The sequence below is a fragment of the Ursus arctos genome, unplaced genomic scaffold (genome assembly GCF_023065955.2).
Source record: "Ursus arctos isolate Adak ecotype North America unplaced genomic scaffold, UrsArc2.0 scaffold_22, whole genome shotgun sequence".
Classification (NCBI taxonomy): domain Eukaryota; kingdom Metazoa; phylum Chordata; class Mammalia; order Carnivora; family Ursidae; genus Ursus; species Ursus arctos.
Genome location: NW_026622897.1, coordinates 53,818,840 through 53,845,196, shown reverse-complemented (window position 1 = coordinate 53,845,196; position 26,357 = coordinate 53,818,840). Strand labels below are relative to the sequence as shown.

The following is a 26,357-nucleotide window of genomic DNA, read 5'->3' as shown; positions in this document are numbered from 1 at the left end:
ATACTATTTAGTTTTGCCTGTTTTTGAACTTTGTTGTTAATGGAATCGTACTGCATTTATTCTTCTATGCTTATTTCTTTCTCTAAATGTATTTTTGAAATTCACCTATGTTACTGCTTGTAATTCTAGCATATCCCTTTCCACTGCTGTGTCATATTCAGTTATCTGAATGTATCTCAATTTATATATTCCACTGGTGATGGACTCTTAGTTTGCTTGTTGTTCTTTTTATGGAGATGCTTCTGTGAACATCTTCTTATGTGTATCTTAGTGACTGTGTGCAGATTCAGATGTGTCCCTGTAAAATGAAATAACTAGACTGAAGGACACTTGTTCAATTTTACCAGGTGATGCCTCACTGTTTTCCAGATAGTTCTCCCATTTACACTTCCACCCAGAGTGGATGACAGTTCATCTGAGTTAGATCCTTACCAATACCTAGTAATGTCTGGCTTCGTATTTTGCCAACATAATGGGTGTGAAATTATACCTTATTGTGATTTAAAATTTCATGTCTCTAAAACATAAATAAATAAAATAAAATTTCATTTCTCTAAATATGAGCGCAATTGAGAACCTTTCATAATGTTTATGAGCTATTTGTGTTTCCTGCTTTGTGAAATGCCCACTAATATCTTTTGCCTATAAAAAGCTCTTGTGAAACAATTAGTGAGTTTAATAAAAAACTAAGCAAACAAAAAATTAAGAGGTCACACAAGAAAGAAAATGTAATCAATATACTATGGGGCTCAGCTGTGAACAGTATTTCTCTTATAACTAACATTTATGAAGTACGTTTTATGTGCCACTTGTAATCATTTTTCAGAGCTTACAGTTGAAGAAATTGAGTCAGAGATTGATTTGCTAATGATTGTAAAGCTTACAATTACTGGAAATAAAACTTAAACTAAGATAATCTGCACACAGCCATAATATAAAAACTGTATATAGGTTTTTTTTTTTTTCTTGGACCAATCTAAGTTAGTTAATTAAGCCGTCTCATGCCATAAGCAAAGGGATAGAGAAGATCAGTAAACTGGGCATCATTTGATACAAGTAAGGAAGGTGAGCTTAAGGTGCCATATACTTTTCTGGTCCATGTGCAGAGTCAGGGTCCAAACCAATAATATGGTCCCCACTGGGTAGTGGTCCAAGTTCTCTTCATTCATCTTCATAGCTGGTCAGAAGAGGATTCATGGGAGAGTTATGGAATACAGTATGATAACCATTTCCCCAGGGAAAGGGCTTGGACCTGATGCGGAGATGGGGGTAGGCCATGAATTTGGATCTCTGGTGCTTTCCATGATGTGACTTCAGAAAGACGTTCAGCATGCTCGCTCCTACACCGGGGAGCACTACAAAGTAGCTGAGGGCCTTCCACATTTGACCTGAGCCCTCCTTGCGGTGGGTGCCACTTGACATGGACTGCCCCACATGGACCACCCCAGCTGTGCCTGGAACTGACCAAGTAGTCCAGAAACCTGGGACCCAGCCACCACTGCCATTTTCAAACTGGACCAAACCTGTATATATTTTCAATGAAAAATTTTAATTTTGATGAAGTCCAACTCCTTAATCTTCTCTTTTATCATCTCTACTTTTGGTGTTGTAGCTAAGAAAGAAATTGTTGCCTAATTGAAGATCATGAAGATTTACTCCTGTGTTTTCTTCTCAGAGTTTTACAGTTTTAGCTCTTACATTTAGGTTTATGATCCACTATGATTTAATTATGTGCATAGTGTGAGGGAGGGGTCCAATATGTAATCCATATTACAAATGAATATCCAGTTGTCCTAACAGCATTTGTTGGAAAGACTGTTCTTTCTCCAGTGAGTTGTCTTGTCCCTTTTGTTGAAAATCTTTGGACTATATATGTTAGAGTTTATTTCTGGACCCTTAATCCTGTTTGATCTATCTATATGTCTACTCTCATGCTTGTACCACAGTCTTGATTAGTGTAGCTTTGTAGCGTTCCATTTCCTTTTGCTGAAAACCTTCTCAGGATTCAGTAAGGAAGACTCTGTTTAGTAGCTTCAGCCTAATAATAATAACAATAATAAACAACTTACTGAGACACCAAGCTAAGTGCTTTATGCACATTAGCTCATTTCTTACTGTCAACAGATAATCATTAATGTGTTGGGCTGTGAGAGTACATTGGTGAACAAGTGGAGAACATTCTTGTTCTTGTGGATCTCCCATTAGTAGCAAATTAGAGAGAATGATTAGGATAATAAATATAAGAGCAAACTAATTTTAGAAAATGATTAATTCTGTGATAAAAATAGAACAGGCTAATTTGAGAGTAAACAAGGGAGAAGGCTACCTGAATCTTCATTACATCCCCTATAAAATTGGCATTATAACCCCATCTGACATGAAGAAACACAGGCATAGAGAAGTTAAGAGACTTGCCAGAGGTCACATAATTAATAAAGGCAGGACTGGGTTATGAAAACAACTTTTAGTGTGTAGGAAAACGAATTTAGATTTAGGAAGTATTGAGGATGTATCTCCTCATAATTTTCTTCCTTTTTAAAATTTTTATCTTTCTGCTGGAAATAAGTTGTTATGGTCAAAGTATAGGCCAAGGATTCTTATTTAGGATTCATTCATGAGCTTCTTGAAGCCAGTGCAATTGTGTGCAAAATATATGTGTGCACTTGTTTCTAGAGTCAGGGTTCATAGCTCTCATCAGATTCTGAATGGAGTCTGTGACAATAGCAAAGGGTCTATAAACACATTTGATTCACATGGTTTAGGCAGAAGCTATATTTCCCGTGTGTCTCCTACTGCACCACTTTGTTCTCTGTCTGCCAAGCTCTTTCCTCTGGTAGCAAGAGGTGGAAGGAAATTATACATTTATTATGTTGGGCTTGAAACAAACTTTATTCTGACATCAAAAATTCTGTGTACATATATCTCCCAGAGTAGTTTCTGTTATTTTTTTTTCTTTTTACAAATTGTTGGACTTAATAATTCATCTCTCTGTTAGTTCAAAATTTTAGAATTGACTTGGATTCTACTCTCAGTCATCTTCCATATCTTGAACATTCATGAGATTGTTGATTGCTTTTTTGAAAGGTCTTTTTATGTTTCCTTCTTTTTAATTCCATTGCCAGTCTAGACTCTTCTAACCAGGTTATTCCAGCAACATTTTTTTTTTCCAGAATCAAGTCCATCTTGGACCTTTCACCACATTGATTCTAAAATACTTTAATCTGAACCATCCAAACTCTATCAGACTTTTGGGACCCTAGCACACAAATAACAGAAAAAGAACATATATTTCCCACCTTATTATATCTAATATTCTTTCTCCATGATCAGCTTTTTTAGTTCTATCAGCTTCTTATAGTTTTTCAAAGCCGTTATACTTATTTCCACCTTGTTGCAGTTAGCTATTTTTGTGTGTCTTTTATCACTGTTCGCTATGATAGGCACCATACTGGGCCCTTCCTTGTGCCCTTCTGCCTGCCTGACATGTCTTCCTTACCCTTCCCTATTTCTGTCAGTCCAAATTCTGTCTGTCCTTCAATGCCTAGCTTAACTTTTTTTTTTCTTTGAAGCCTCTTTTTATTTCCCAAGCTAAAAGTAATCTTTTTTTTTTTTTTAAGTAATCTTTATTCCCTCATTTGAACATTCACAGCACTTTAGCTATACCTCTTAGGGCATTTAACTCTACCTTATGTTAGATATTTACATATTTAACATTAGCTTCTTAAGAGCAGAGACATTGTTATCACTAGTTTCCCAGCATCTCCCATCATCCCACCTCAGTTTCAGCCTAATACATATAACAGGTTCTTGGTGAATAAATCTTCATTTTTAAAGTATAAATTAATCTTGGGGTGCCTGGGTAGCTCATTTGGTTGAACGTCCAACTCTTGATTTCAGCTCAGGTCATGATTCAGGGTTGTGAGATCAAGTCCTGCATCTGCCTCCACGCTGGGTGTGGAGCTGCTTAAGATTCTCTCTCTCTCCCCCTCTGCCCCTCACCCTACGAGCGTTTCCTCCCTCCCTCCTTCCCTCCCTCTCTCTCTTAAAAAAAAAAAAAGGATTATAGGATATATATTAACCTTGTTATGCTTTTGAAAGTTTTTTTATTACTTCAAAATTCTTCCATTATGACTCTAGGAGAAAAAAGTCATTAATTTATTTTAAAAATTATAACTAAAAAGGCTACATGGGCTGTAATGATTATAAAATAGGTAGGCATAGAATAAAAAGCAAACTATTTTTTAAAAGAACTAAAACTACATCCCTAAAGTACAGAGTAGTCTTTCTGACTAGAATATAAAGATCAATGTGAGATCCTTGCTATCTGCTTCATGTCTAACACTGGTTGCAAAATTACCTGAACTTGTAGCTTATATAAACAATTAGGTTTTTTTTTAAAGATTTTATTTATTCATTTGACGGGGGGGGGGGAATAAGCAGGGGGAGCTGCAGGCAGAGAGAGAAGCAGACTCCCCACTGAATAGGGAGCCTGACGTGGGGCTCAATCCCAGGACTCTGGGATCATGACCCAAGCCGAAGGCAGACGCTTAACCAACTGAGCCACCCAGGAGCCCCAACAATTAGGTTTTCAAAGGAATATCCCAGAAAAATCTCTGTGGGAGTAGGAGTGACATTTGGAGGTATAGATTATTGGCTCTTTTTTTTTTTTTTTTTTTTAAGATTTTATCTATATGACAGAGAGACACAGCAAGAGAGGGAACACAAGCAGAGGGAGTGGGAGAGGAAGAAGCAAGCTCACAGCAGAGGAGCCTGATGTGGGGCTCGATCCCAGGGATCCAGGATCACGCCCTGAGCCGAAGGCAGACGCTTAACTACTGAGCCACCCAGGCGCCCCCAGATTATTGGCTCTTTAACCAAATGGGAATTACTCGTATGTTGGTATACATTGGGCAGGCCCTAGAACTTTTTTTTAATGAAGGGAATTAGAAGTGGAAGATGTTCTCCTAGGAATAATTTCTATTTATACAAACTAATTTTTCTTTGGTAATTTTTTCTGGTCCCTGGCCAACTTGAAATGGTTCTGTGACCTTGGCAAAGACTCTGAAAAGGAAATTTCTGATAATATTCTAAAGCCTTACTACTTTCAGAAGCATAAATGAGAGAGTGAGAGAGAAAAAAAGGATCTGAGAATTAATATAACATTGGGGTAAAGAACAGAGGCTTTGAACAGTGATGGAACTGGATTTGAATCCTGTCACTGCCACTTAGTTGTATAACCTTGGGTAAGTTACTTTATATCTCTAAATCTGTTATATGTGTAATGGGCATAAAAATAACTCAAAAGTTTTGTGAGGATTAAATGGAATCATGCCTATAAATTACTTGGCAGAGTGATTCACTCTTGTGGCACAGTAAATGTTAGATACTATTACTGTGATGATATCCTAGGTCCAGACATCAAAAATCCATCCATAGATCCTTAGAATCCATTATAACTTGTTTGACATGCCATGTGTGGTTGTTATACTCAAATTAGTATATGCATAGGTGGATTTGTGAGTGACTGATGAATCAGTAGAATTAAGAATTCTACTTTTAGTTTTCCAGTAGGAATTCAAGTGCAACCAGCAAGCCAGAAAAAAATAGGTCTAGGTTGAAGTTGGAGTTTACTTCTGCATAGGCAGTTTTTCTATCAGAAGTTAGGATATTACCCATTTACTGAGCAACTACTAAATGCCAGATGTAGTAGATTCCTTTAAAAGGTATGTTATTTGGGGCATCTGGGTAGCTCAGTTGGTTAAGCGTCCGACTCTTGGTTTCAGCTTGGGTCCTGATCTCAGGGTCATGAGATCAGCCCCATGTCAAGCCCCCCGCAGAGTGTGGAATCTGCTTAAGAGTCTCTCCCTCTCCATCAACCCTCTACCCCTCTTCCTTGTTCCTCCCCCCCTCCCCATGCAGTTGTGCTCTCCCTCTAAAAAATGAAAAGAAAAGAAAACATATGTAATTTTATTCAGTTGCTATAATCTAAGGCAGAAAGAATTTAAATGATTGGAATTTGCCCAAATCCATACTGTAACTACTAGGGATTTGTAGGGAATTATAGGGAAATGGTAGGAACTGTGCAGAATTTGAACTCTTCTCTCATTCCAAATCATTTACCTTTGTAGTCCTCACACCCCTCTTTAATTTGGGGGAACTTTGAAAATTATCAGTGCCTATGCCACACTTCATGCCATTTAAAGCAATTTCTAGAAGTGAAACCCAAGCATCAGTATTTTTAAAAGCTCCTTAGGTGATTATTGTTACATGGATTGAGAACTACTGATCTGTTCAATGCCAGAAGAGAGTAGATGTTCAATAAATGTTTGACCTTTGAAAGAATACATACCTAAAGGTGGAGTTGCTCCATTGTAACTCCCATATTATAGTCAAACCTAGAGTGCTTTTGTACTAACTTAAGTCTTTAAAAGGGGCTTCGTATTATACTTTGTGTATATTCTCCATTTGCCCCCATCGCATATATAGGAAGATATCTGACAGGAGGTAACGTTTTGTTGCTGACAGAATTCTGAATTCCCTCCATTACTGAGGCGAATAGGTATGGAAATAGGGTAAGGCTATTTCTTGTATTTCATCCAAGGTTGAAGACATAGGTTGTACATAGACATTTACTGGTTATTTTTGGTTTTTTTGTTTTAGAGCAATTTAATTTTTTTAAAATAATTCATGGTTCAAAAATCAAAAGATAGTAAGGGATGTACATTGAAAATTGTCCCTCTCATCTCCCAGTCATAGTTCCCCTCCCAGGATATATCAAATGTTATATCAGTATTCTTCCAGAGATATTCTAAGCATATATAAGCAATTATATTTACACACACTTCCCACTTTTACCCAAATAGTAGTGTGTCCCTTGTTTGTTTACTTAACAGTATATCTTATCCATATACAAAGAATATTATCAGCATATAATTGCTTCCATCTTTTTATAACTATTATTTCTCTGTGTACCACAACTTATTTTCATCTATCACCTGTTGATGGATATTTAAGCTGTTTCCAATTTTTCTCTATTACAAACAATGCTACATTGAATAGATAAGTCATTTCACTTCTGCATGAGCATGTCTTTGGATAAATTCCTAGAAGTTCAAGGTATTGCCAGTTTGCCTTTTATGAAGGCTGTATATTAATGGGTTGGAAATAATGAGAAAGCATGAAATAATGTGAGGGATTAAAAGTATAAAGAAGGAATAGTGACCAAAAATGATTATTGCAGGAATGATATTAAAATGGCTTGAGAGGTTAGGAATGAACCAATAGCCAAGAACAAGGAGAGAAAACAAGCAGGTTTTGTGGTATATATACACGGGATATATTTGTGATTAAAATATACTAATGAATTTTCTAAAATCCTAACATTTTTACTCTTAAATCTTAACTTGAACTTTTAAAACACATTTTTAATGTGATGCTTTCTGTATGAAAACTCCTCATTCTTTAAGAGAAAATACCCTTGCAATTTTCATTTCATATTTACATTTAGCATTTGTTGATCAAGATTTTATCTTTTCATGCGTAACTATTTTTTACTTGAACTCTCTCTCTCTTTTTTTTTTCCTTAGCCCTGGAAGAAAGCGAGACTTTTCCCCTGTTTCTTGGAGTCAGTACTTTGAGTCCATGGAAGATGTAGAAGTAGAGAATGAAACTGGCAAGGATATATCCTTTGCAAAATGCTTGCTTTAGCAAGCTTATAATTCTATCTAAGAAGACATGTTTCGTTTCTAAAATGTTCTTTATTCCTGCTGTTTATCTCATTTTTATTCCCCACCTGTATTTGTACAGCATGGAATTTAACCTGTAAGTCTCTGCCAGTATCTTAATTGGATATAATTGTCTAATGCATGGGGAAAGGATTAAGAATTAAATTCCTGAAACTGATGTATCGGTTAAGGCCCGAGGGGAAGGTTTCATGAGTAAGGTGAGTTGAATCAGTTTAGCATCTAGAAACCAGGTACTATGTCCTCATTAGGGCAAAGAGAATCTTTTTTTTGGTCCCCATTGAAAAAGTGATCATACTGTCTCCATGCTTCAGAAACAGACTTGGTGTTTCAGAAACTTCTATTTAAATGTCTCTTACGTTTGGAAGTCTGCAGCTTTACACAGAGCCTGGTACTGCCTGCGTTTTCTAATCAGTATTATTACAATTAAATAATCAAAAACTTCAGTGACCAAAGCTTAGATATATTATCTTTAACTATTCTTACACTTTTCGAGTTTACAAGAGTGGTTCAGAGGGTCCTGTCCTACTCCTTCTGCATGGAGGAGGCCATTCTGCCCTTTCCTGGGCTGTGTTCACGGTAAGTAGTTGATAATTGAAGTTGATGTTAGCACAATCATTGTTTGTTTCTGGATGAATTTGACTAACCTAGCTCTTCCTTCTGTGTTCACTCATGTAACTTGATATAAGAAAATTAGGGATGTGAATTGATTGTGAATATTTTTCCTGGTAGGCCCAAGATCACCTGTTGTTTAAAGTTCTTAACTGGAGTGAGCTTTAGTGTATGAATTCTTCAAACATTTTATAAAATGTCCTATATATATTGCATTGGGATGAGGGAAATGGGATTTATTCCTGGTCGAACGTGGGGGTCTGTATCTTAAGTAATCTAAGTAATAGTTAAGCAGAAATATTCTATGCAGGTGCTTTAGGTAGAGATAGTGTCTAGCCTTTATTTGTCTCCTTCATAGATTCTAGTGTAGTACTTGATACATGGAGATGTTCCATAAATATTTGGAAGATTTTTCTTCTTTTCTAAATAATGCTTTATCTTTTAATGATACTTGTGAGCTACTGGGAAATAAACAATATAGTTGATGATATCGTTGTCTAGAGTAGAGAATGTAGGTCTATGTTCTAGAATGCTGCCAGTTCTAGATCTTCCTGATTTTCTTCACTGTGCAAAGAGAAATACTGCTAAGGAAAATACTAGCAACATTCCTATTTAAAATGAAGTTGTGGGGCGCCTGCGTGGCTCAGTCAGTTAAGCGTCTGCCTTTGGCTCAGGTCATGATCCCAGGGTTCTGGGATCGAGCCCCACATCAGGTTCCCTGCTCGGTGGGGAGCCTGCTTCTCTCTCCCTCTGCCTGCCGCTCCCCCTGCTTGTGCACACGCTCTCTTTTTCTCTTTCTCTCTGTCAAATAAATAAAATCTTAAAAAAAATAAAATGAAATTGTCCTTTCTTCTGGTATATATCAGGCAGATGTACATACTTCCTCTATTTACCACTAGAGAGTCTGAGGGACAGAAAACGGGAGCGAGTGGGAATGCAGTACTAGGTAACTGGAGCTAGATGGTTATGGAATTGAGGAAGGCCCTGAACATACCATTATGTTCCTGGCAGCAGGATTATTGGGAATAGTTCTCAACACATAGGCACTTACTCATCTGTTATTAAAGTATTAAATGATTTGATTCCTATATTGTTTGCTACTTCCTTTCTCTTACTTTAGGACGAAGCTGTTTGATTTGCCTCTAAGTGCCAGGCTCTTTCATCTCCCTTCACCTGTGTCATCCAATAGAAATATCATGCAAACCATATATGTAAATTTTTGCCACATATGTAATTTTAAATCTAGTAGAGACATAAAATAGGTAAATAAGAAACAGGTGAAATTGTTTTTAATAATATATATTTTATTTAACCCATTGTACCCAAAGTAGTATCATTTTAATAGGTAATCAGTATAAAAATTACTACTGAGATATTTCACTTTATTTTTTATACTGTCTTTGAATTTAGTATGTATCCTAGGCACTGACAACACATCTCAGTTTGGACTAGCCACGTTTCACATTTTAGTAGCATCCCTTTGATCGTTTACATTCCTCAGCTAGATAACTAGATTGTGAGGTGAAGACCATGGCTTGGTTATGCCTGGCACATAATTGTATGCTCAAGGAATGTGTTTTGAAGGAATGAGTAACAGCATCACATGCCTGTTCCTAATGTAGCAGCTATAGTAGTAAATGTATTTTCGTTGCCCTGAACCAAGGTCAGAGCCACCAGAAATGGTTTATGTACTGTAACTTGGCTGGCTCTGCTCTGAGCTAATACACTGTCATTGGGCAGCTAACACGTTGGAGACATGGAGGGAAAGAAATGTGTGACTGTGGAGAGGAAATAGGCACCATCTTAATTGTTGTGTCACGTTCATACAACTGAGTTGAAACTTGCTTGGGATAGTTACTCCAGGCTCTACCTCATAAGAAATTTGGCAAAAAGTGATGTTTGGATAGGAAAAGCTTTATTCCAAGTATAGTATGTAATGGGTCACAAAATTTTGTAAAATTTTGATGAGAATTACCTGTGAAAGCCAGAGGTAGTCTCACTATATTCTTTGAACTTTTGATCAGCTCCCTAGAACTCTAGCACAAAATGAGAGCTAATGTTACCTATTCGAGTGTTCAGAGTCCTTAGAGATGAGGCATCTGCATAGGGTAGAACAGATTTCCCATGAAACGGTTATTGCTTTTGACACTAAGGAAAGGAACAATGAAGTAGGAGTTGGAAGGTGTGATTTCTTGTCCCTCTTTTATCACTATTGGTAATATATCCTTGAGGAAGCTACTTAAGCCCTTGAACAAGCCATGTAAGCCTTTATTCTCCAAATACAGTCTTTATACTTCAAGGTTTCTTTGAAAATTATGTAAAATAATAGAATATGAAAACCGTAAGTTTTGAAGTCATGCACAAATATTATAATAAGTGATTTGTTGACATATATTGATATTAAATATTTTTATCTCCTAGAAACGATGAAATAACATGGTAAGTGACTGGCATAGAGGAGGTGATTGATAAATAACTGCTGACATTATACGTGTTATTATAGAGGAAATCTCTAGTTCTTTTACCAAAGTATAGTCTACAGATTACAAATTCCATAAGGTATTAATGAAATAGGGTTTTATGATTAAATGAGTTTAAGAAATGTTTATCTTTCTCTGATTTCTGTCAGAAATTCACTATATATCAGTATGTTATTAAAGCCTTTAGGATGTTCTTCTAAATAAATCTATTTCATTTCAACTGTGTCCTCCAAATGTATTTGACCACTCAATTCCTTTTTTCTAAAACATCTATTAGTGTCCCATACTTTATGAAAGTCTTCTATAGATAGGTCGTTATGTCCCAATTGTTTACCTGATTTACTTGTATAATCAAGGAAATTCCTTACCACTGAGCTTAGTAGCTTGGACTTCTGCTGGTTAAATTTATCTGCCCTTTTTTGTTGTTGCTATTCCTGACAGCGTACCAGCCCACTGAATGAGTTTATATGTAACGGTGCTTTGAAAATAAAAATGGCTATGTAAAAGTTAGTGCTTTGGCAATTGATTTGGCTCCAGAGGTCATATTTTTGTAAGTACTAGCATATGATCCAGAAGGCAGCCGTGGCAAACGGCAGGAATAAGCCCAAGCACCTTATGATCATGAGAGGCAGAATGACCCTCAGACATTCACCCAGATGATAATTGGTAAAATACTGTAGTAAAATAGAAACAAAAAGACACTAGCATAGCAGGAGGACAAATATACTGACAGCCAAAGGAAGAGATGAACAACTGTGATTGATATTTTTGATGCTAGATCATGAGGTCCTTGACAGCAGGAACCATGCCTTATTCACTCTTAATCGGACAGCACACAGGGCCTGTCTCGGGTTGGTGCTCAATAGTTATTCCTTGAATAAGTTAAAACTGACCTTGAACAATTAAGAAAAGGATAAATTTTGTTCATTGTATCCTGTTTGAGAAAACAGAAAAGATGTAATCATTCTAAAGGCTTTATCAAATGTCAGTAAGTTATTTACATAAAGAAGTTATGTAACATGGTTAGAAAAATCCCAGACACAGGATATGCAAAACCAAAGGACATGAAGACACGGTCCATGGAGGACAACCAGACATGACAAAGTTCACCCTCACTAGTAGTCAGATATGATTCACATAGGAGTTATCTTTTTTTTTTTAGATATCAAATTAATATTTTCCAAAACTAATTCTTAGTGTTGGCAAAGGCATTAGAAAAATACTTCCAAACGTTGGGACTAGAAATCACATCTTCCAATTCCTACTTCATTGTTCCTTTCTTTAGTGTCAAATAGAGCTCTTTTGGAAAGTAATTTAGCACTTTGATTGAATTATCAGTATATTTATACCGTTTGACACAGACGTTGTCCTTCTAGGAATCTGTTCTAAGGAAATAATACCAAATACACAAAAAGCTATTTGTCTAAGATTAGCAATCCCAATGCCCAAGAATAAGTAAATGGTTAAATAAACTGGGTGTATCTATAAGACATAATATTATGCAATGTTTAAAAAACAATTCTCTGGGGGTGCCTGGGTGGCTCAGTCAGTTAGGTGTCTGCCTTTAGCTCAGGTCATGATCCCAGGGTCCTGGGATCAAGTCCCATGTCGGGCTCCCTGCTCAGTGGGGAGCCTGCTTCTTCCTCTCTATCTGCGGCTCCCCTGCTTATGCTTGCTCTGTCTCACTCTCTTCTCTGTCAAATAAATAAAATCTTTTTAAAAATATAAATAAATAACAATTCTGGACACTATGGAAATAAGCTGAGTGATTTTTTTTTCTGTTTTTCTATTTTCTAGGTTTTGTTTTTCAATTGTATGTATCTTACTACTTTTGTACTTAAAGATTTTTTTTCTTTAATAGAAACTATTTTCAAAGGAAAAAGTTTGTATTCAGTTGAAAATTTGTATTCAGTTCTGGATACCACAAGTTGAAGGGACACTGGCAGACTGGAACTTGTCCAGGAAGGAGCAGCCATGATTAGAGTACTTGAAACCATAGCAGTCAAGGAACAGTTGACGGAACTGAAAATGTTTGGCCTGAAAAAAGGAAAGACTTGGGAGGTGTAATATTTGCCTTCAGCTATAATAATTTTTAAAAAGTCAACCACATCTTTTAAACATTTACTAGATGCCAGTTACTGTGGTAAGTGCTTATGTCCATGATCCCATTTAATCCTTTCTGTATTTCTATGAGGTTAGGCAGATGAGAACATTGAAATTTAGAGGAATCACAGCCAGTGACAGTACCAAAACTCAGACCTACCTATATCTGTCTCCAGTGTGCATGTTTCTCTGAAGACTGGTTCTGTACTATTGAAGTGTCGAGACTCAGGGCAGAAACCATAGAGACATTTTTGACACACGTAACGCAGAGCTTCTAATGATTAGGAATATTTCAGAGCAGCTCAGGACTTCTACAGAGGGAAAGTAAGCATCATCTCAGTAGTGTACTAGTACAGTGCATATTACAGGATTTAATTATGAATGTATCTTTCAGAGTTCTTCTTATCCATCATTCTGTAAAATCCCTGGACCTGAATAGAACTCATTTTCCATCTAAGTGTTTTGTAGTTTTCTTTTTTTTGGAGGGTGAGCCAGAGAGGCACTCAAAGAAATCCTCATAGCTATCAAGAGAAAGCATTTCTACTTTGGCTTTAGTAACAGGAGAAAAGGATATTTAAAAATATATATATATACACACACATATATATATAGTATTTTTGTGGAACTAGCAAAGAGTTGTAACTAATAGAAATTATGGTGTTTTAAAGGATTGGCTTTAGGTTTCTAGAAAATTAGTTTTTTGGAATCCTTTATACCTTGATTATATCCAATAAAGTAGTTGTTACTATAGTTGGTACTATAATGATCATATTTAGTGGGTTATACTTAGGACTCTGTAGCCTTCACCCATCAGCAAGTACTGGGTATAACAGACTGGTCTAATTGCTGTTGGAGAATCCAGAACTAAGCAGAAATTGAAGTTTGACAGCAGGAGAGGGGCAGTGGTATCTCATTAGCACGTGCAGCCTCAGAAGGCTAGATTTTGCCAGTCTTCAGTTGTTTTCAGCTTTGGTTAACTCTGAGGGACCTGGAACCAACCAAGTGTGAATTGAATCTGAAGTGTCTGCTGATTTCTGTTTCTTCTTCCGGCTAATTCAGTTCACATTAGCAAATAATTACTGAGTATATTCTATAATCCAGGTTTTGTGCTGGGTTACTAAGGATAGAAAAATGAGAATTCACTTGTTAATAAGATCAACTAATCAGGAAATAACCTGTTAAATCCCTGCTTTGTACCAGGCATTATGTTAGGTGCTATGGATACAGTGGAGAATTAAACACACCCTATCCTCTTGTTTGTACGATGTTTTAAGTCTAAAGAGGAATAGGAGAAATGAAGATGGTACATGTATACAAATAACACAAAAAAATTAAGCTTTCATCTCAAACAAATGTGTTTGAATCTCAAAACAGCTTAATCTGTCAAGCTTTAGTTTCTCAATCTGTAAAATGGGTATAATGCCACCTAAGTCAATAGGGAAATAGAATAAGCAAAAGATATGAGCCTCTTGATAAAGTGCTTGACTCAAGCACTCAGTTTTAGATAAATTTATAGCATCTATATACAAGATAGAAAAGTATCAGAGAAAGGAATGATGAACTCTGGTGATGACTGAGGGGACCATAAGGAAAGTTTCATTAAGAAAGAGGACATCTGAACTAGGTTTTGAAGACTGAATAAAAGTTGAATTAGTAAAGAAGGCATTCGAAGGAGAGAGAAATGCAAAAGCAGTGAAGACTGTAACAATGAAGTATGTACTGGAAATTATAAGTAGCTTGGGTCTAAAGTATGAGGGTGGGGAACAGGAAAAGAAGTGACTAGAGAGATCACAGGGGCAGAATTATGGGAGGGCCTTTTATACCAGGCTGGGGAATTACACCCTGTCTTTAGTTCGGGGTAATAGTAGAGGGAACTGTTTTTAAACACTTCCACATCCATAGCCACATTAAATATATCTTAGGCATGTCAAAATTAGGGAGGGGATATGGAAAGCATGTTTCGCTTGAAATAATCACAAACACATCCAGACTGGAAAGTTCTGGGAAGTTGAATATTTTGATAGACCTCTACCTACGTCTAATTGAGTGTCACTGTTTTAGGCAATAAGTTATTGAAGGTTGTTAATCAACATACTATACCTAATGGATTGGGCCAGAGACACAAATGGAGGCAGGCAGGCTAGTTAAAAAGCTTTTCTTGTATTACACAATTCTAAGTATCTGATATCTTATGGAATGTTAATTTCTCCCCAGAAGGAGAATGTTTAATTAAATTTTTTCACCATGTAAAAACAATACTTAGAATAGTACTGTTTTAAGCCACCCTATTTATTTATGAATGTAGCATCAGTCTAATACCAAAACTAGGCCACAAAAATTCAGGAAAGCTAGGAATCAATTTCAGTTATAAAATAGATGCAAAATCCTAAATAACAGCAGATTGAATCCAGTAACATAGTAAAATAATAATACACTGTAACCAACTAGGTTTTATCATAGGAAATCTGAGAGTGGTCCAGCATTAGAAAATGTTATCAGTGTAATTAATCTCTCAGTTCACTTGATACCAAAAAAGGTCTTGATCAAATACAGTACTCAGTTTGCAAACTCTTGGCAACTGGGAATAGGTGAATAACTTCCTTAACTTTATTATATACCAGAAAATTATATAAATATACTTAGTGGTGAAACATTAGACACGTTCCTTTAAAGTCAGGGACAAGATAAGGATGCTTTTTCCAACATTTATATTGGAGGTTCTGGCCAAACAATAAAACTAGAAAGAAAAATGAGTTTAAAAGTTTGAAAAGAATGAGAATTGTCATTATTTTAAAATATTGTCTTCCTGGAAAACCAGCTGACAAACTACTAGTTAAGCCAGAGTTTACAAAGTCAGTATCTTAAAATCTGCCTTTTCTAAGTATTAGCACTTTCTAAATTTGGAAATATGACAGGAAAAATGATCCTATTCATAAGAGCAACAAAACTATAAAATATCTGGGAATAAGCCTTATTTTTAAAAAATGTAAGACATTTATGGAGAAAACATTAAACTTCACAGAAGGATAAACTTCACTGAATAGGCAAGTAAATTATGTTCCTGTATGAATCTGATAAACTTGTTAAAATCTCAGTTGTATTTTTCATGAGACTTGATCAACAAACTCTAAAATATACACACAAGAATACATGCCCAGTGATGACCAAGATAATTTTGAAAAAGAGTGAAAAGAGTGAGAAGGGACTTGCCCTCTCACATATCAAAAGATATTCTAAAACTATCAATGGTGTGGTATTTGGAGAAAGAATAAAGAAATAACCCCATATATAAAACAAAATTTAATATACAACAAAAATAACAATCCAAATGGATTAAACTACTGAATTAAAAAAACAAACCTTAAGAACATTCATATATGATGTTGGGGCAGTTTAACTTTTAAAAGTTAACCACAAGAAGTAAAAGCCATAAAATCTCTGGGACACAGCAAAAGCTGTTCTAAGAGGGAATTATATAGCAATGTAGGCCTATCTGAAGAAACAAGGAAAAAAACTCAAAACAGTCTAATCTTACACCTAAAGGAACTAGAAAAAGAAGAGCAAACAAAGCCCAAGGTGAGCAGAAGAAAGGAAATAATAAAGATCAGAGCAGAAGTACAAGATGTAGAGACTAAAAGAACAATAAAAAAGCAATGAAATCAAGAGTGGGTTCTTTGAAAATTTCAGATAAACAAAATTGACAAATCCTTACCAGACTCATCAAGAAAAAATAGAAAGGATGCAAATAGGTAAAATCAGAAATGAGAGAGAGGTAAAAACTGATACCACATGAAATACAAAGGATTATAAGAAAATACTATGAAAAATTACATGCAGCAAACTGGACAACATAGAATAAATGGATAAATTCCTAGAAACATACTATCTTCCAAAACTGAACTAGGAAGAAATAGAAAATCTGAATAAACCAATTACAAGGAAAAAAAAATTGAATCAGTAATCAAAAAACTACCCAAAAAACAGGGTGGCTGGGTGGCTCAGTCAGTTGAGCATCCAACTCTCAGTTTCAGCTAAGGTCATGATCTTGTGAATCATGAGATCGAGCCCCATAATGGGCTCCATGTTAAGTGGGGAGACTACTTGAATATTCTCTGCCTCTGCCCCTCCCCTCCTTGTGTGCACATGCACGCTTTCTCTCTCTCCTTTAAGTAAATAAATCTTGGCAAGGGACACAAAAGCAAAAATGAACTATTGGGACTTCATCAGGATAAAAAGGTTTTGCACAGCAAAGGAAACAGTCAACAAAACTAAAAGACAACCAACAGAATGGGAAAAGATAAGGGGCTTGTATCCAAAATCTATGCAGAACTCATCAAACTCAACACCCCAAAAACAAAAAATCCAGTCAAGAAATGAGAAGACATGAAGAGACACTTCCCCAAAGAAGACATACAAATGGCTAATAGACACATGAAAGAATGCTCAACATCACTCAGCATCAGGGAAATATAAATCAGAACTACAATGAGATACCACCTTATACCTGTCAGAATCACTAAGATTAACAACTCAGGGAACAACAGATGTTGGTGAGGATGTGGAGAAAGGGAAACCCTTTTCCAGAGTGACTGGTGCAGCCACTCTGGAAAACAGGATGGATGGAGGTTTCTCAAAAAGTTAAAAATAGAGCTACCCTATGGCCCAGCAATTGCACTACTAAGTATTTATCCAAAGGATACAAACATAGTGATTGGAAGGGGCACATGCACCCCAATGTTTATAGCAGCAGTGTCCACATGGCCAAACTATGGAAAGAGCCTAGATGTCCATTGATGGATGAATGGATGAAGAAGATGTGTACACACACACACACACACACAGAGAGAGAGAGAGAGAGAGAGAGAGAGAGAGAGAGGAATATTACTCAGCCATCAAAAAGAATGAAATCTTGCCATTTGCAAGTCTGTTTCTACTTCTGTTACTCTAATGAATACCTTTAAAGAGAATAATTATTATGGACATGCTCTGACACTTTTTCATTATTTATAAAACATGTTACTCTCTGAATTTATTTAGTTCTTTCATTGTTTTCTAGTCTGCATTTGCCACACTAGGATGTAAACATTATGAGAGCAGGAATGTTTCCCATCTTTTTTATACTGTAACCACATTACTCAATTGGTGCCAGATTTTAAAAAGATGTAGTATAGAAAGATTTGTTAAATAAGTGAATGGAAAGCTGTTTTTTACATTATTGTCAGTGTTTAATGACAGGCACATAGATCATAAATTATTGCTTTCAAGATAAATTTGGAATTGACAATTACTCCATTCAAATGAATATTTTCCTTTTTTAAAATGTAAAGCAATAAAGCTAATTTGACAGTATCTTTGCCACTTAATTTTTTAAAGATTTTTTATTTATTAGAGCATGAGCAGGAGGAAGGGCAGAGGCAGAGGGACAAGGAGACTTCCTACTGAGTGGGGAGCCTGATGCGGGGCTCAATCCTAGGACCCTGAGATCATGATCTGAGCTGAAGGCAGATGCTTTACCGACTGAGCCACCCAAGCACCCTGCCACTTAATTTTATTTCCAGAATACAGATTTGTTTTGGCATTGAAGGCTTTACTACCACCAAACTGTGTTAATTAACTCTTATAAATTAGCTTTCAGTAACAAATAGCAAAGTATAGTAGAATTTCAGTCTATTATTCTCTTTAAAGATATTCATTAGAGTAATAAAAGTAGAAACAGACTTGCTTTTCTAGGTGAGTCCTAAAAAGTTTTATTAACTTGTTTTAAATAATGTCTACCCACAATTTGGTGCTTGAACTCACAACTCCAAGATCAAGAGTTGCATGCTCCTCCAACCGAGCCAGCCAGGTGCACCCCTAGCTGATTTTTTAAATGTGGTTTAATACACTAACATTGAACCATCGGAAAAAGAAAACAATCCTATTTACGATAGCAAATAAATAGAATACTTAGGAATAAATTTAAGCAAGGAGGTGAAAGATCTGTGTACTGAAAATCACAAGACATTGATGAAAGAAATTGAAGAAGACACAATGGAAAGGTACCCCATGTTCATGGATCAGAAGAATTAATATTGTTGAGATGTTCATACTACCCAAAGCCATCTACAGATTCAATGCAATACCTGTCAAAATTCCAATGACACTTTCCACAGAAATAGAAAAAAAAATTCCTTGAAGTTGTGTAGAACAGCAAAAGATACTGAATAGCCAAAACAATCCTTAGAAAGAAGAAGCCAGGCATCACAATTCCTGATTTCATATTTGAATCCAAAGCTATAGTAATCAAAGCAGTATGGTACTGGCTTAAAAATAGACACATAGGCCAATGGGACAGAATCAGGACCTCAGAAATAAAGCTACACATTTATGATTAATATTTGACAGGGGAGCCAAGAAGACTCAATGGAGAAAGGATAGTCTCTTCAATAAGTGGTGTTGAGAAAACTGGATAACCACATGCAGAATGAAATTGGACTCCTATCTTACAAAAATTACTTGTAATCCCTCACAAAAATTAACTTGAAATGGATTAAAGATTTAAATGTAAGACCTGAACCTATAAAACTACTAGAAGAAAACATAGGGGGAAAGCCCGTTGACATTGGTTTTGGCAATGATTTTTTGGGTATGACAGCAAAAGCACAAGCAACAAAAGCAAAAAGAAACAAGTGGAAGTACATCAAACCCCAAAGCTTCTGTGTAGCCAAAAAAAAAAAAAAAAAAACTATCAGCAAAATGAAAACGCAACCTACAGAATGGGAGAAAACATTTGCAAACCATCTATCTGATAAGTGCTTAATATCCAAAATATGTAAGGAATCCATGTAACTCAATAACAATAAAAATCCAGTTAAAAAATGGACAAAAGACTTGAATAGACATTTTTCCAAAGATGATATACAAATGGCCAACAGGTACATGCAAAGATGTTCAACATCACTAATCATCAGGAAAATGCAAATCAAAACCACAATGAATTATCACGTCACAACTGTTGGAATGGCTATTATCAAAAAGACAAGAGAAAAGCATCGGAAGGACTGTAGACAAAAGGTAACCCTTGTGCACTGTTAGTGGGAATATAATTTGATTTCTGTGGCTAGTACGTCCAGTACTCTGTTGAACAAAAGTGGCAAGAGTGAGCATTTTTGTCTTGTTCCTGATCTTAGAGGAAGAGCTCTCAGCTTTTTTTACCATTGAGTATGATGTTAGCCGTAGTTTTTCATATTTGGGCTTTATTATATTGAGTCACGTTCCTTCTAAACCCACTTTGTTGAGAGTTTTTGTCATGAATGGATGTTGAATTTTGTCGAATGCCTTTTCTGTATCTATTGTATACTGTTGGTGGGAATGTAAATTGGTATAGCTGCTGTGGAAAACAGTATGGAGGTTCCTCAAAAAATTAAGAGTAGAAATACCATATATCCAATAATTCCACTCCTGTGTATTTACCCAAAGAAAATGAAAACATTAATTTGAAAAGATATATGCACCCCTAAGTTTATTGCATCATTATTTACAATAGCCAAGATATAGAAGTGACCTAAGTGTCCATCACTAGACAAATGGATAAGGAAGATGTGATATATCACACAATGGAATATTACCATAATATTCATAATATTAGCTAATAATAATATATTATGAATATTATGGCTAATATTACCATAATACCATAATATTAGCCATAAAAAAAGAATGAGATCATGCCATTTATGACAACATGTTTAGATCTAGAGGGTGTTATGCTAAGTGAAATAAGTCAGACTGGGAAAGACAAATACCGTATGATGCCATTCATATGTGGACTCTAAAAAAAGAATGAATTAACAAACAAGAAGCAGAATCAGAGCTGTAAATAGAATAAACTGATGGTTGCCGGAGGAGTGGAGATGGGGGCATGGGCAAAGTGGGTGAAGGGGAGTGGGAGATACAGGCTTCCAGTTAGGGACTGAGTAAGTCACAGGAATAAAAGGCACAGCATATAGTCAATGATACTGTAATAGTGTTGTATGTGGTGAACATAACATAATGTATAAACTTGTCAAATCACTGTGTTATACACCTGAAACTAATGTAACAATGTATGTCAGCTGTACTGAAATAAGAAAAAAAAGTGAAACGTCTTCCTTTGATTATTTTGAGATTCTTGAATTCTGATGGCAGTTCATTCAACAAAGTTATCATTGGTGATGGGGAAAGATTTGCTAACCCAGATTTTTCTTATCTTCCTAGGCGGCGATCATTAGTAGGGTTCAGTGTAGGATTGTGGCTTTAGATCTGCGAGGTCATGGTGAGTGATGTTCTTACCTGTTCCTTTTGGGCTCTTTGAGGGAAGTCTTAGTTTCTATAAAAGATATTTTATGAATACACACACACACATATATGTTGTTATTTAGCTTTTAAAAATGTCCTTTAATGTAACCAAATTCTGATGCTGGTGATGTATAAGGAATATGGATAAGTCTTTGCTAGGCTACTGTAATTACGTCTTCCTTAAGGTGGCCAACTATAAAGATGCATCTGTAACATAGAAAATCCTTGCTAAGCCCATCCTACACAATTATAAAGTCTGCATTTCATTCCCCAAAATGAGATTTTTTGAAAGAGAATACTCTTGCTTTTATAATTCCTCTCACTAGGAATTTTATTTTTTAAATATTTTCTTTTTAGGTGAAACAAAAGTCAAGAATTCTGAAGACCTGTCTGCAGAAACAATGGCAAAGTAAGTAATGTAATATTGTTTATACGTCACCTGGCTTCCATTTCTATTATAAATGATAGTATAACTATTACTCTCCTAGTGAGATTGTTGGACAATAATTAGTGTAGAGAAAATTTTACTTGTGTTGTCTTTCCTCTGCATTTGGTGTCTCCTTAGTATTTAAACTTGAAAGAAACCTCCATCTTTCTTGATATATTCAGTGTTATAGTCCTCACATAAAGCAATTGAAAATTCTTTGAGTTTGTGTTGCCTTTTGCAAAGTTTTCTTCTATTGACAGAGTTGAATAGAATCTCGATATCTATTGGGAACTTACGCTTGGAAAGTGAATGTATACAAAAGGCCCTGTCTTGTAAGATGTTCTTAAGGTATCCTGCCCACGTTCTTTGTCCAGCTTCTTAGTAGGACAAGAACAAGGTATTAAAGAATAATTAATTATACCCTGGACCTCAAAAGTACAAGATGGTGGCAGTATATACAATGGCTTCAGACCTGGTCACTCATTAGAATCACTTAAGAAGTGATTAAAATACAGATGATTTTGCCTTATCCCAGACGTGCTGAATTAGTGTTTCTACCAGGGGGATCTGGGCATTTATTTATATTTTGATAAAGCTATATAAAGAAATCTTATGCAGTCAGTCCTGTGACTGGTGTTTGGGAACCACTGACCTGTATTGTAAACAGGATTCTTCTAACTACCCTGCTTTAATACATGGTCTCTGAAGTATTTGACCAACTTTAGCCAAAAATATCTTGTCTGTTCCTACTTTAGCGGCTTTAATCCAAGAGTAAACTGTGTTTCCCTTCAGAACTCAAACTCATGTGGCTATAGGTTTATTGTAGGTGCTATTTATGTGCTGTCTTCCAGGCTTTATTAAGTGTATATTGGGTATTTATTAAGAATAAATAATTTATTGGGACGCCTGGGTGGCACAGTTGGTTAAGCATCCAACTCTTGGTTTCAGCTCAGGTCATGATCTCAGAGTCATGAGATCAAGTCCCATGTCAGGCTCCACGCTTAGCAGGGAGTCTACTTGTGATTCTCTCCCCCCCCCACTGCACTCTCTCTCTAAAATAAATAAATCTTTTTTTAAAAAAAGAATAAATTATTTAAGTTATTTATTTTAATTATCCACATTATTAATTCTGTAGTGCAGATATTATCTTTTTTTTTTTTAAACCAACGAGGACACTAACTCAGATTGAATAACTGTATGAGGTCACACAGTTAGTAGAGAGAGTTGTGGTCATTCGACTGTAGTGCTTGGCAGAGAGAAAGACAGAGAAATAACAATGTATGATACCATTCCATTCAATGAACATATTCCTGAGAAACCATGAAAAGGGAGCTAAGAATCTGTTCTCTGAGTTATTCCTAATGCCTTTGTAATGTGAGAACAATAAAGTCCAAAATAATTAAGTATGTTGGTGATACCTATAGAAAGATTTGTGAACAATTTTTAAGGATTTAGAGGGTTTCCTGACTACTGACAAAAAAGTGAGATATATCTCAGTGGCCAGGCTGCCAAAGAGTTATGATGGCTTGGATGACGTTCCACAGGAATTTGAGGAATTAACTGGGTATTTTAAGGATACATTGCCTAATAGTGTATCAGTCTGGGACAATCAGGGGAAAAAAAACCACATAGGAATTTGAACAGGGCAAGTTTAATATGAAGATTTGTTAACTGTAATAGGGAATTGGAGTAATGGAAATTACTAGTGAGAAGTAGAGAGAATATTAAAGAATATATGTTTAATTAACTTGATTGTGGGAGTCATTTCACAATGTATCCATACATCACATCATCACATTGTACACTTTAAATATATTACAATTTTATTTATCAGTTATACCTCAATAAATCTAGAAAATTGTTTCAAAAAAGAAAGAACATAAGAATAGCAGATGTAAGCAGCTGCCACAATCCCCTTGGGCAGAGATGGAACACTGATGGAAGAGGTTGAGATTTAGACCTCGTTGTAGAGGTCATGACTGTGGCTTATTGAAGACAGAGAAGTCTCTTGGATGCCATGTTGGCAGAACTCTGCCAGATATCTGCCCTCTAGGGTGCAGGGAAAGCTGTTCACAGAGAGCTGTCTCACCAGAGGTACTCTGCAACAAAAATATTGAGGGTGGTTCCAGAGATCTACTAAACAACATAGTGCCTGTACTTAATGAGGGAACTGTGTACTTAAAAGATTGTTAGGAGGGTAGATCTCATGTTAAGTGTTCTTACCATACCCACACTCACACACAAAGAAACTTCTGGAAGTGTTTATTAATCATGGTGATGGTAACACAGATATATAAATATATATGCCAATTTTTAATCATTTTTTCTATGATAATTTTACCTCAATAAGGCTAGGGAAAAAATTGGGCATGGGGGGATGGTATGCTAGAGAAACCACCTGTGCTGCAGGATTTGGGCACAAGGGAAGCTGTTGTGCTGTGGGACTTCCCATGCTGCAGGACCTGGGTGCCAGAGGAGCACAGGCTTCAGGAGCTTGTCGAGTAATGCACAGGAACCAGGAGCAGAACCTTCTTTCTGCAGTGTGTCTCTTGCGCCCTCTACTGATAAAGCCTAACATCATGCCAGCTGGAAAGGAAAAACTATTTAAAGGCCTCAGATCCAATTTGGGAGAATATGCAATGAAGGGTGAATTGGAGCCGAGAGACAATAAACTGACAACTTTTAACAAAAGTCAAAAAAAAAATAGATAATTAAGACTATCTAGAATGATGAAGATGATAACCAAGAATCAGAACAGCCAATAATTTGGATTCTTGTGAAATAGAGCAATAAAACATTTATATGATTTCTAAATTCAGTCACTCTGAAACAAATCTCAAAATGGGCATATTTAATGGACAATTAATGGGATTTTCACATAGTACTGACAGCACAACTTTTGCCTTGTGTATCAACTTCAGAACCTCAGCCAATTCCACTGAAAGTAGAAGAACCAAGATTTGAGCTCAGGTTGCTCCAATATTCTTTTTCTGTTATGTCTGTGATATGCTATATTGCTTCTCAGGAAATGAACCCAGTATTAATAAGCATGATAGAATCTCCTTTTTTTTTTTTTTAAGATTTTATTTATTTATTTGACAGAGAGAGACACAGCGGGAGAGGGAACACAAGCAGGGGGAGTGGGCGAGGGGAGAAGCAGGCTTCCTGCTGAGCACGGAGCCCGATTCGGGGCTTGATCCCAGGACCCTGGGATCATGGTCTGAGCCGAAGGCAGACTCTTAAAACGACTGAGCCACCCAGGCGCCCCTAGAATCTCCTTATAAAGCCTCTGCCAAAACGGTGGTATGTCCAGTTACAGGCTAGTTTTATAGATAACATCTACTACTTCATCTTTGTTTTATTTTTCTGGAACTTCAGAACGTGTCTCAAGGCACTAATCTTGGTAGTTTGGCTAACCTTAATAAGAATAAATTTCTCCTAGTGGTAAATGATCAAGTGATTGATCATAACTACTTTTTACCTGGATGAAATATACCTTTCCTAGGCTTAGATACATTATGGAGTTGGTTTGTTTCAGACCCTGTCCACCTTCACACATGCATGAAGCAGATATCACAGAACCCATGCAACTCAGTTACTGAGCATTTTAAGGAGACCTGTACTTAGATAATCTTCTGTAACATCCTTTTACTTTATTATAGTTGTTACTAACCAAAAGTTTTAACTTTAAATTTAACTCCACAGAAATATTAAACTATTACTTTTTTCACTTATAAAATTAGGCGGAGCCTCCTTATCTCCCATTCAGATTGTCTGCAGATGCTACAGCTACCCTATTCACGTCTGTAATTGTTTTATGAGATTTTTAACAATAATTCCTTCTGAAATAATTAATAGCATTTGTCTTTACCATTCTGAATACCCTGGAAATCATCTTCAAAAGGCTGTGTTCCTATATGTACATGTGCTGTATCCGGGTAACACTGTGTGGGTGCTTGAGGTATATAATAACACCCAGCAAAGACAAAACGGTCTTTTGAAGTTAATTGACTCAGCCACTCCCCAAAGAAGACAGTAGAGCCAGTGGTCTCTAAAAACATATCATATCTGCCTATTGCCTGGTGAAGAGGGCCTATAGACAAATGAAACCCAAGTTCCTACTTCAATTCTCATTTTCAGAACTTTAAGGTTTGACTTTTTTAAACGGATCCACTCATAATTAAAGACTAGGACAGAAGCCAATAAAAAATTAGCTCTGAACATGTTGTTTCTCAGAACATTATACTTACACTTATGTTCATACTTCAAATAACCTTACATGACAAATTATAAGTAATTAACATTTGTATAGCATTTACACTTTTCAAAGTAGTTTTCATTCACTGTTTCAGTTAATCTTCAAGGCAATCTGGAATGGTAAATCATAATCTTTTTTTTTTCTTGTTAATCACATTCTCAAGGCCACATAATAAAAATTAAACTGGGGCTGCAATTCATCTTGTGACTCCAAATTTTACTACATTATAATGCTTAATAGAATTGTTTTCCTGTTTTAAAGTTGGGGAAACTGAGGCATAGGGTGCTTACATTATTTGTCTAGTTTTAGGCTTAGGTTTAAAATAAAGGTATATATAATTGTACGAAATATGTGGAACTGTGAAAGTGTGATATAAATGAAAATCAAAAAATTGGGGTTCTTGGGCACCTGGGTAGCTC

At 36.0% G+C, this 26,357-nt stretch overlaps 1 protein-coding gene and 1 pseudogene across 1 annotated transcript in view; one reads left to right on the top strand and one right to left on the bottom strand.

The window, feature by feature from the left end:
* Window positions 1-26,357, top strand: part of PPME1 (protein phosphatase methylesterase 1) — a 72,187-nt gene that overhangs the window by 20,948 nt on the left and 24,882 nt on the right. The window contains exons 2-5 of the mRNA XM_057316703.1: window positions 7,587-7,681; window positions 8,230-8,321; window positions 21,173-21,230; window positions 21,611-21,662. Of these exons, the coding sequence (XP_057172686.1) occupies window positions 7,587-7,681; window positions 8,230-8,321; window positions 21,173-21,230; window positions 21,611-21,662 (297 nt within the window). The remainder of the gene's footprint in view (window positions 1-7,586; window positions 7,682-8,229; window positions 8,322-21,172; window positions 21,231-21,610; window positions 21,663-26,357) is intronic.
* On the bottom strand, window positions 978-1,505 carry LOC113269307 (cytochrome c oxidase subunit 6A1, mitochondrial-like; annotated as a pseudogene).